Source organism: Ipomoea nil, unplaced genomic scaffold (genome assembly GCF_001879475.1).
Source record: "Ipomoea nil cultivar Tokyo-kokei standard unplaced genomic scaffold, Asagao_1.1 scaffold0418, whole genome shotgun sequence".
In the NCBI taxonomy this organism is placed as follows: Eukaryota; Viridiplantae; Streptophyta; class Magnoliopsida; order Solanales; family Convolvulaceae; genus Ipomoea; species Ipomoea nil.
The window spans coordinates 1,010,171-1,022,718 of record NW_017616846.1 but is presented as its reverse complement, the minus strand read 5'-3'; the positions used below and the strand labels follow the sequence as shown (position 1 = coordinate 1,022,718).

At 32.4% G+C, this 12,548-nt stretch overlaps 1 protein-coding gene across 1 annotated transcript; it reads left to right on the top strand.

Moving 5' to 3' along the window:
* The first annotated feature begins 9,775 nt into the window (after positions 1-9,775).
* On the top strand, positions 9,776-11,791 carry LOC109172610 (homeobox-leucine zipper protein ATHB-6-like). Its single transcript, XM_019321802.1, has 3 exons — positions 9,776-10,176; positions 10,401-10,771; positions 10,872-11,791. Exons 1-3 carry the CDS (start codon positions 10,110-10,112, stop codon positions 11,340-11,342), a joined length of 909 nt encoding a protein of 302 aa, XP_019177347.1. The 5' UTR covers positions 9,776-10,109; the 3' UTR covers positions 11,343-11,791.
* The last annotated feature ends 757 nt before the right edge of the window (positions 11,792-12,548 follow it).

The following is a 12,548-nucleotide window of genomic DNA, read 5'->3' as shown; positions in this document are numbered from 1 at the left end:
ACGTTATGGCGGTTTGAGTTTTTTAATTTTTTATTAAATATATTATATACCTGCCTACCTGGCAAGCCAACTACTAGAAGGTCCAACTGGCAAATTATTCCGTGGACTCGGATCCGCCTTGTAAGGTGGACTTGAGTCCAAAAATACACAATTTATTTATTGAATGTTTACAATTTTTATATACTAAATATTTACAATTTACATATTTAATATTCACAATTCACAATTTATATACTGAATGTTCACAATTTGAATTGTGAACATTCAGTATATAAATTGTGTATTTTGATCCGGGTCCACCATGGAAGATGGACTCAAGTCCATGTCAATATGGCATAACTGTCCGATCGAACTAGTCCTGAATCGTCTTGAAAAAAACGGGTTTGGGCTTCACCGGGTCTGGTTGGGCTTAGTCCAAACCTGAACCGGCTTATATAGGGCCAGTTCAGATCCTATAAAAAAGTAGTCCAAAGTCTAGTCGGCCTTGGTCTGGATTTAGGCATAAACAGAATCTAGCATGAACTTTATAAATTATAATACACTTTATAATATTTATAAATTATCAAATAATATTACAAGTCTTATAAATTTTTTATCTTGTAGAAAATCATATTAATTTTTTATTTTAAGATTAATGGTTAGAATATTACTTTAAACAAAAATATTAACTTTGAAAAAGTGAGCGTGAGTGTGTGTGTATTTGGATCAAATAAGAACTTGCGCGTAGGAGAGAATTAGGAACTAATACGAAATTTCTATTTTGAGAGATTCAAGTGATTTATCGGTTCAGAAATATTTACCAAATTTGACTAATAGAGAGATTCAAGTGATTTATCGGTTCACAAATATTTACCAAATTTGACATAATAAAAGTTATCTCATCGAAAGAGTTAAATCTAATTATATTTCATTTGAAATAAAAAACCATAAAAGATACAGTAGAGCTTAATTTAATGATTCAGATCACCTTAAAAGTTTTGCTCTAACGACATGGTGATGATTCAATTTTCACTGAAAACATAAGGGTTATTTGGAGACCCAAAGCCCACCCATTACCCCAAAATTTGATTCCACAAAAGAATGTGGAACTCCTTCCCCCATTATTCATCTTAGCTTCTTCATGAAGTTATAAAGGTCTATTAATATTTAATAGCTTTCGAATAAGCCTATATGTATAACTGTATAAGTGCTATTACAATAATATAATGAAACCCTTCAACTTCGTTTTTAGAGGAGAAAAAACTTTATTTAAAAAAAAAAAAAAAAGTATAATTTTTAGTTTAAGATTTTCATATAAAAAATATATTTTCCAACTTTAAAAAAAAAAAAAAGGGAAGATGAAAATAAAATTTCACTTGAGCACAAACTCATTTTTTCACTTTCATTCTCTTTTACGGAGTATTTATTTATTTATTTATTATTATTATTATTATTATTATTATTATTATTATTATTATTAAAAAAAAAAAAGGTTTCCCATTTATACCTCACATGTCCTGAAGCCAATTCAAGATCCAACATATATGAAGTCCAAGTCCAACAAGGAGGCCTATTAAATATCTAATTGGCCCAATTACGAGATTTTAATCCTAGAAAATTTAACAAGCTCTTAAAAATTCTTAATTTGTACAAACAAACAAATTGAGCCCCAAAGATAAACCCTGAAATTAAAGGACTTGGAATTTGAGGAAGAAGCTCATCAAAAGTGCCTACAACAATTTAAGATACTTCACATTATTATTCATGGGAAAAAAAAGATTAAATTGGCCCCCTAAGTCAAGCGGATAGTGCAATTGAATTCTCTAAGTAAAAAAAAAAAAAAAAAAAAAATTCATTTCAATCCCCTAAACCTGTAAAAAAGTTTAATTAAATCTAAAATTACTTGTTTGGCAGGTTAGTGCCTTCTAATGCTGACATGTGTCTCTATTATTATTATTATTATTATTATTATTATTATTATTATTATTGTTATTATTATTTAAACGCCACCTTTCTCCTTAACACTCATTTCTTGACAAACTGATGGATTCGATTCTTCTGGATCTACCATTTAGCATAATGGAGAGAGCCATTACTGTTTGGTGAGACAGCCATGGCTGTCAACAAAAATTCAAAATTTTTAAATTTTTTTTAGACGGCCATGGCTGTCTTTTAAGATAGCCATAGCCACGGCCACCATTTTTTTACAACCGTGGATGTCGCCTGACAACCATGGCTGACAAAAAAAATTCAAAATTTTTGAATTTCTTTTACACGGCCATGGCTGTCTGAGATAACCATGGCCGTCAAAAAACAAAAATTCAAAATTCTGAATTTTTTTTTACGGTCATGGCTGTCTGAGACAGCCATGGCCGTCTTTTAGGACAACCGTAGTTGTCGCCAGATAGCCATGGCTGTCCTTGAATGAGTACAGCCACCGGCTTTATACAATCGGTGGTTGTATGAAGAATTAAAAAAAATAAAATAAAATAAAATAATAATAATAATAATAATAATAATAATAATAATAAGCAAAAAAAATAAAAAAGAGACACATGTCAACATTAGAAGGCACTAACCTCTCAACAGGTAATTTTGTACTTAATTAAACGTTTTTACAAGTTTAGGGGATTGAAATGGAGCTTCTTCTTCTTCTTTTTTTTTTAGGGGACTTAATTGCACTATCCGTTTGACTTAAGGGACCAATTTGACTATTTTTCTTTATTCATGGAGTAGTCCAAGTTGAGTCCAGTATAACATTACCCATTAGATGTGCCGATTTCCTGACTAACCTTAATTTGGTGAAGGATTGGAGTACAAAAATCTTAAAGGCTCCTCTGAGAGTTTGTTGGAGTTTTTACTATTAATTAACTAATAAAATGGTTGTAAACTACAAATGAGATTAACCTAACTTTTTATTGGATTAGGTTATTTTCATTTTAACCCTTTCCTATAGAGAGAGCTTCAAATTTGAACAAGATCCTTTGGTAAAAAGTTAGGATGGGTGACAATATAATTATTTATTAGGATCATCAATGATTGAATATTTTAGTAATATATATATATATATATATATATATATATATATATATATATATATATATATATATATAATATTAATTTTATAATTATTGTAAATTTTCAAGTTTACAATATTTATAAAGTTATCCTGTTCATTTTCTCTATCTTTTTTTTTTTTTTTAATATATAACAATCCTCAACTGTAAATGTATCCAAATTATTGATAAACGGATCATATCAATCATCACTCATTAGCTGGGAGTTGAGCATGTTGTTATCTAAACCCTTTTCTATATATACACACTAGGTAGCCTCGTTTATATATAATAATTCGCAAACTATACAAGAAAGGTAAATCGCAAACGATACGTGTATTATATTGAAACAATGGGAATTGAAAAGTATAGGGCACTTCAATTCCCACATTCACATACACGTAGTGTTGTCAACATAACATGCACAAAGTCACAAAGTATGTAACACACTACAAAAGTGAATGTGCTTTTACTTTGTTTCCATTTGCAATAGCATATAGTTGCAATGGTGGGCTCAAAGATTATTTGTTGCGATCCCCCTCCATACAGCTAACACCCACTTCCACCTTTCAATTCCATGTCTACACTCGAGGGATTATTTTATTTATTCATTCATAAAGGGAAAAAAATAAATAAATTTGTAATGGGTCAATTTTACCATGCATGGACTTATCCACCAAGTGTTGAAATTAGGGTATAGTGTAGTCGTAGTCTGATCTTATCACAAAGAAAGTTTGATTTTGCATGCCAAGTGCTTCAATTTCATTCCTCAATTGAACACTTGGGAAAGCTAAGCTGCTACTCAACAATAGGGTTGGGACCAGGGACGGAGCCAGAAAAATATTTGAGTGGGGGCGAAGTTTAATGACGTTAGAATATCAATTATAAAATTTCACACCGTCATAATAAGATTAAAATACAAAATATATTATAAATTACAATAGAATATTTTTGATATATTAAACGATAGTTAGAGTGGGAGCTAAAAATATACTTGAGTGAGGTAAAAATGTAAAAATATTTATGATAAAATATGAAACATAGTCAATTAAATAAAATAATTTGAATACAATGAAGTATAATATAAACTTGTATACTACATTAATTAATGATTCATAGAAAGTAGACTAAAAAAGATTTTCATTTGTTAATTGAATGATTCATAAAAGTAGGCTAATAAAATAAATAAGTGAAGATAAGGAAAAATATTTTTAATAAGATTTGAACTTATGACCATATATATATTTTTTCAAACGTAAATTTAGAGTTCTACCAACTAAGTTACTCTAACTATTAGTATTTTGAACATAAATATATATTTTATACAACATTTAATGCTATATATGTTGATATATACATATATATATATATATATATATATATATATATATATATATATATATATATATATATATATATAAAGGGGTAGGGTGGGGGGAGTGGGGGCAGCTGCCCCCACTGCCCCCATACTGCCTCGGTCTATGGTTGGGACAAGATTTGAGTTATATTATGATATGGTCATCAATAAAGATGATAATGAGATGCATATAATGAGAGTTTTCTAATTAAATCAAATTAAAGAAAATAAAAGGATTCCTTTGGTTCTCTCCTAGTTTATTTGTTATATAAGTGGGTTGGGGTAACAACCGTAACATGATCCCCTCGGTCCATTGTAATTCTCTGGATCTATGCTCCGTCATCTGATCCTACTCTACATTCTTTCAAGTGATGTTTGATCCATTAAACAGAGAAGACATTCTCAAGTTATACCATCTTTCTTCATTAGGTCACATGGCGTATCCCTCTATAATGATGTCGAGTGTTTTTTAGGCTCCTAATAAGGACCTAGCTAGCGCCCACTTGTATTAGAGCATCCACATAGTGGATATTAGGGAGATAATGTCAGATGAATTATTTTGGGTGGGGATAATAACAAATGTGGAGTGGGGTTATTTGTGGAAATATTTATCCTGCAAGTTCAAGGAAAGGGACTGCTGGCGCGCCTGACCCTTTTGTTTTTTTATTATTATTTTTTTGTTTTTTAATTTTTGATTTTGATTTTTTTGTTTTCTTTTTTCCTCCCCTTCCCACATTCTTTCTCCTGATCACTCTTACATTATCCTCTAATTCTCCCCAACCATTGTGGATGCTCTTAGAATGGTCCTACGTCCTGCAAACGCTCTGCTTTGTAAGCCCACTCGTTGAGTTTTTCATGTTGGACACGGATATGGGTTTGGAACCCTTATCATCTTTATAGGCATCATGGGTAACCAAGGTTTCTTCATATTCCCAATCATGCATGCTCTTCGGTTTCACTACCAATTTGGCAAGCGGCACAATATTATTGGTCATAAATGTACACCTACCTTACTATACATGTTTCTCCGCCTACGGAACAAAACAAAACAAAGTAATTAAATAATTACGTACTGCCAAGCACTTTGTACTTAGATAGCTGACCTCTTCAATGTAGAAGGTCAAGAGATCAAACCTCAGTGGAGCCGTAATGTAATAAAGTCAGTAATATTTATTTTGAAGTCTGTCCGTTTCTACACTGATTCACTAATATAGTCAGTAGCATTCATTCTGAAGTCTGTCCATTTGTACAACTTGCATTGTAATAAAACTACTATCAAATGAGAACATGGTCCTCCCGTACAAAGTGAGAACTGTTCTCAACCGTTCATAATGGTTGAGTGTTTTAGTAAAAAAAAAATATGGCATAAATTTTATAATTATTAAAACCTTTTAAGAGCGGATTCATTTTATAATTATTGCAAACTTGAAAGTTTAATAATGCATGATAAAATCTTAACCTTTACTTTTTCAATATGGAGGGTGTGAAAATGTGTCATTTTTACAGGGGATGTGTTCACACCTGAACCCAGCCTATAGACACCCATCATTCGTAACACTTTATTGTTATAAATGGTTGTTACAATAAACGCTTTCATATATATGTTAACAAAAAATACAATAATATATTTTTTAAATAAAAAAGTTACTAATACATACAATACTCTTGCATCATTACATAATATAATAATACAGTACTGGATTCAACCTTTTGCTAAAAAAGTTGCACTTTAGTGAGGAGGAGTACGTGTGAGTAGAGAGTGAAGGTCGAACTGTGGAAGAATGGCCAAAATTTGAGAAAAATGTAAACTTTGTGATGATGGCTAGCTGGTCCAGAATTGAATTGAAGATCTTCTTTAATTTATATATAGACTTGGGGATGGAGCTAGGGCCAGTTTTGCATGGATTATGCACTCGGCTTTAGTGACCACCATCCTCTCCATTTACCTTTCATTTGCAGAAGCAACTCCAAGCCCCAGCTTTTGGCTGCCACATGTGACCTACGTGCACCCCACAAACATCATATCAGAGATGAGCCTTTTTGCTGCTCATCAATGGTGGCAAAATGAATATGCATGCAATAATATACTAAAAATATAATAAAATTTTGTTAGTATTAATTGATCCGTGTTGTAATGTAAACCATGATTCATAGTGACGTCGTCGTTTTTATGTTAAGATTTTATGTGTATTATATTAAGAGTTTATGTGTATTATGTATTATGTCAGATTATGTGTATTATCTAAAAAGAGTAAATACCGGCGGAGGTCCTTCGACTTTGGTGGCACTGCCACTTTTAGTCCTCAACTTTTAAATCAACCTCTTTTAGTCCTCTTACTTTTTGTTTCTAGCCATCTATGGTCCTTTCGTTAAACTTGACCATCTAATGCCGTTTTCTAAAAGATAATTCAATCCTTTCATAATTAATTTATTAATTAGTATGTTTAATTTCCTCATAAAAATAGTCAAACAACGATTTCCCAGCTATGAACGTGTACAAAACCAGCTCGTGAATCAAAATGGCGTACAAAAGCTGGTACGAAGGTTGTGCCAAAACGACGTCGGGATATCTCAGTATGACTCGGCAAACATAATAATTAATAAATTAATTATGAAAGGACTAAATTATCCTTGAGAAAACGGCATTAGATGGTCAAGTTTAACGGAAGGGCCATAGATGGCTAGAAACAAAAAGTAAGAGGACTAAGAGTGGTTGATTTAAAAGTTGAGGACTAAAAGTGGCAATGCCACCAAAGCCAGAGGACCTCCACTGGTATTTTTTTTTTGAAAGCTACTCGCTCTATTACATTGTAGTATCTGTTCATATACTTTCTCAACCTACTGAAACACAAAGAACCAATAACACCTCCACTGGTATTTACTCTATCTAAAAACATAATAAGTGTGAATGAAAGTTATACCCCTGATTTATGTCCGTTTTTTCCGTTAAGTTTTTTTTTTTGTACATTATGTTATAAAGGTTGTACATTAAAATATTTTGGACAAACATACCCCTACCATTATAACTTCCGTTATCTTTTCCACTATTGTTACCATGCACATGCATCCACCATATATTTTCTTATCTTCTTCATTAATAATAATATATACACATTAAATATTTGAGTTATATGTTAATTATTACATAAATATAAATATCAAATTTATAAAAATGATTTACATTATTTTTATTATTATTTAGAATAATTTAAATATCTAAAATCTAAATAAATTTAAAATTTTAACATAAATGTATTAATATTGGGCACCTATTTTTTGCGCATCGCGCATAAAAATACTAATATTATAGATATTTGTTATTTGTCATGTCTTATATAGATAAAGATCGGTGAGACAATTTTACGGAAGAGTTAATTCATAACTAATTCCTTGATTGCTTATAATTCAGAAATTTTAATTGCATCACTTACTTTTACTATATTTAAAAATGAAATGTTATTAAAGTAAATGTTAAAATTGAAAATGTTACTATTAAAGAAAAACATCAAAAGTCGAATAAATTCAAGATTGTTATTGGTGTTATTATCCAAACAAAAATAAATAAAATTAAAAACCATGATTTACTCAGGTAATTTACTAATTTTACTCCATTCTTTGAATTGATAAGGAGAATGGACGGTGAGATATATTTGCACGTGCAAAATTTAATATTTAAAGAATCAAACACATAGTACAATGTAGGATTTACATTATGATGTTTAACTGGGTAACAATTACAATTTGACCAAAAATTCAGACCTCTTAGTGCAATATTCGTTTAACGCTCGCGAGTCGCGATTACTTAGCACCGACCACGCCCTATTAAATTGGAAAAGTATACATATACGCCATTAGAGTAAATTTCATTAAAAGTCCTTTGAGATTGAGGAGTTATCAATTTTGATCCTTAGCTTATAAATTTGTCACAATAAGTCATCAAACTTCTCTAAATTAAAACATTGACTAATAGTTCTATGAGTTTGAGGTACTATCAATTTTGATCTTCAACTTACAAGTCTACCATAATAAATCATCCAACTTCTCTAAAGTTACCATGAATAATCATCAATTGGTTTTTTTTTTTTTTTTTTTTTTTTTTGTAAAATTACCGTGTAATTGAACTAAATTCATCATATTTGTTATAATAGCATGTGAGAAATATATTTATAGTCAGTAAATGAGTCCTACAATTTGTACTATAATTAGAAACACATTTATGGATCTAAATCTAAACGTCGTAGTATGTGAGTAAATATAAATGATAATGTGGCGGGGCGAGGACGGGGAGTAATCCCTAAAGGCTAAAACCCCATCTCGTCTTAGTGGGGGAAAGGAAAATTTTCATAATCTTTAATTTATCTTTGAAAAAAAAATTCAAGATAAGATTATTCAATTCTAATCAAATTAGTACAATTCTTAATACTTCATCCATCTCGATGTATGTGTCATTTTAGTTAACAAGACTAGACTAAAGTTATTTACAGTTCAATTTGTCATAATATTAATTTTAGTTTTAATATAAAAAATTTATATATTTAAAAGTAATATTAAGAATATTATTAAACTCAATAAATAAATAAGAAAATATTAAATAAAACAAGCAAACAATAATAATTAATTTGAAAAATAAATAATAAACAAAACAAGAACAATGAGACATCGAAAGTATTAATTTAAAAAAAAAAATCTAAATTGGCATAACTCATTTAACTCATATATCTCAAAATATCATGTGTACACTAGCGCTTATAATATAATAGAACAAATCTATAACAATTTTAGGATGTGAAGCAACACAATATAATGTATTACCAATGAAGTAGAATGTCATCCTTGTTTTGACCAGGCGTTTGGTTGGGAGGAAAAGAATTGTAACTTGATGAAAAATGAAAAATGTAGAATAAAGTATGAATTCAAATTACATTATTTAGTAGTGGAAATTGAACTCATACTTTATTCTACATTTTATTTTTTCACCAAATTATATTATTTGATAGTGACTAAAAACATTGTAGTCAAATGACATAATTGTAACTTTTTCAAATGAAAGTCTACATTATAAGATAGTCGGTATAAATAATAATGTTTTCATAGGTCAAAGAATTGCATTAGAATTGAATTGTCATTAAATTTTACCAAACATACCCCTGGATTAATAAACCAAAATATTAAAAATAAAAAAAGAAGAGAAGGTGTAGATTACCTGCAATAGCCGGTGAGAAGAGTCAATTTTTGCATTTGGCATGAATTTAAGTTTCATTTCATTTAGCCCCCACGGCCGACGGCCCACCCCACCCCAAACCAAACCACAGTTAGTTTAACCCTACAATTAACCCGGCTCTGGATTTATTTAAACACAGAGTGTATATTACTAGCTTGGTTCTGAACTGGTTTTACTCATCTCTCTCCTCTCCCTCTCTCTCTCTCTCTCTGTTTTTCAAAACCATTATTCTTCAATATCAATACTCTCCAGAGTGTAGAATGAAAGAGTGTGGGTGGGTTTCATTTCTTGTAATTTGCTTCTGTTTTTCATGAGTTGTGAGGTGGATGAAGTAGCATTGTTATTATTAAGACTTAAAAATGGAGTCTTTCTGCTCAAACAAGAGGGAAAAGGCTTTCATAATTCCAAGAACCAAAAACCATATATAATCTAAACAAAGGGTGCTCCGATCTGAACTCTTGAAAGTGTTTTTGATTGAGTTTTTTACCCAGCAGCCATGAAGAGATCACTGGGCAGCTCTGATTCCCTGGGCGCTCTCATGTCCATCTGTCCACCCACTACAGGTGCTTACCAAAATTCCCCACTCACAATCTTTTATTCTCTTTCAATGGTGTTCTTTCAAGGTTCAAAAATGCCCCCATTAATGAAATTCTTTATTTTTGGTCAATGGAGTTTAGTTTATCAAAATCATAACAGTTTGTTTCCAGTTATGGCAAGTTTTGTGTGGTTGGGTGTTTCCTAAAGTGTTGTTGGGTTTGAAATTTGAACTTTGAACTTTGAATTGCAGATGATCCCAGTCAAGGGAACAGCAGCCATGTGTACGCGGGGGAGTTTCAGTCGATGTTGGAAGGGCTTGACGAGGAAGACGGCGGCGGCGGCCGTGTGGCGGAGAAGAAGCGGCGGTTGAGTGTGGAGCAAGTGAAGGCTTTGGAGAAGAATTTTGAGGTGGAGAACAAGCTGGAGCCGGAGAGGAAGGTGAAGTTGGCCCAGGAGCTTGGGCTGCAGCCTAGACAGGTGGCGGTGTGGTTCCAGAACCGCCGCGCACGGTGGAAGACCAAACAGCTGGAGAGAGACTACGGCGTGCTCAAAGCCAACTATGATAGCCTCAAGCACAACTATGAATCTCTGCAGCTTGACAAGGAATCACTCCTCAAACAAGTACGCCAAACAAATAAACAAAATTCTATTTATTGTTTGTTTTGGATCTGTTTTAATGGCTGATTTTTATAATTTTATAATTTTATCTTCAATTCTGCAGATTCGCGACCTGAAAACAAAACTAAACGGAGAAATGAAGGAGGAGGACAAGGATGCAAAGCCAAACTCCGATGAAATAGAGCTGAATTTTGAGGCGGCGGCCGCCGCCGCCGCCGCCGCCGTTCCGGCGGATTTCAAAGACGGGTCATCGGACAGCGATTCCAGCGTGATCCTGAACGAGGAAACCAGCAGCTACCACTCCTCGGAGGCGTTCTTGATATCCCACGAACCCTTCCCGGACTGCTTCAAATTGTCGGAGCATTTTAAGCCGGCGACGGCCGTTCTCGCCGACGCCGCCGCCGTCCATAAGCTGGCGTATCCGCCGCTACAGCTCGTGAAAATTGAGGAACAGTTCAGCAGCGAGGAATCATGCAGTACTCTGTTCTCCGACGAACAAGCTCCTACTCTCCCCTGGTACTGCCCTGATCCTGATCCCGAGAGCTGGAATAACTGGAAAGAAGATGAACAATAAAAAAAACATTGAAACGCCGTTTAGTTTCTTGAAACTCCGACGTGGCGCCGGCCGGGTGGAATTTTTGTATAGTAATGTTAAGACTTAAGATTAGTCTCTGTATTGTAGAAAACGAAGATGTTTCGCATCTTGGCATAAGATTCAAGAAATCTGAAGAGGTGAAAAATAAAATTTAAAAAAAAAAATGGCGGAGTTGAATGACGTAAGGGGTTGTGACGCGGTGGCGCGGCCGCACGGAGCACGGCGGAGACAGGAAGCGTGTGGGTAAGGGTAAAAAGGGGGCGGCTTTTGGAAGGGATGATTGGATAGTAATTTGAGATGTCTCGCACGTTTGCCTTTCACTTTCACTTTTTACTGTCAAAACATAATAAAAAAAGCTTCAACAAAAATAAATAAAAAAAAAACCGTAATATTTTGGAATTGTAGCTTTCCAAGGTTTCAACTTTCAACACTTTATTTCTTCACTTTTTTCTTTACTAATCATATTAAAGTGAATCCCTTTCTGAATTTTACATTCTTACAAATTCCAATAGGACAAATTTAGCTTAAAATATTTTTGTTTAATTGGTTGCACAAAACTTTTAAGACTGATTTTTTTTTTTGGAACATTTTAAACACGTTTTTACATGATAACAAAACTTTTCAAAAATGTATTCTCAATTTCTCATATTAGGACGGTTTATGTAATCTAAAAAGTTTTAAGACATGCTTCAAAGATCTAATTTTAGAAACAAAAATTGTAAAACGAAACACAATTTCATATATTTTATTTTATCTCCACTCTTATATACTGTTACATTTTAATAGAGCATATATATTACTATATGTATTATTTTTAATCCTGAATCAGTTGACAATTAATTACTTTCTTTGTCCCGTTTTATTCGATATGCAAACATTTAATCACCAATTATTACTTAAAATTGTTAGTTTTGCCCCTAGCATGAAATTTAGTAACTCCATTTGGTAGCAACGAATTTAGGATTTTAGAAGGATAAAATTGTAAATTGGCACATTCTCCTCAATCCCAATTTTAGAGGGGTATCATGAAGCATCTTTTTACTGTCAACTACATGTGTAATTCTGATACTTCCATGCTGATCAATAGGAACACCACACGCATATACACATCATCAAATATTCTTACAGTACTCCGGTAAAAAATTGGAACTGATCTCAATCGTTTATCAGGATTAATCCATTAAA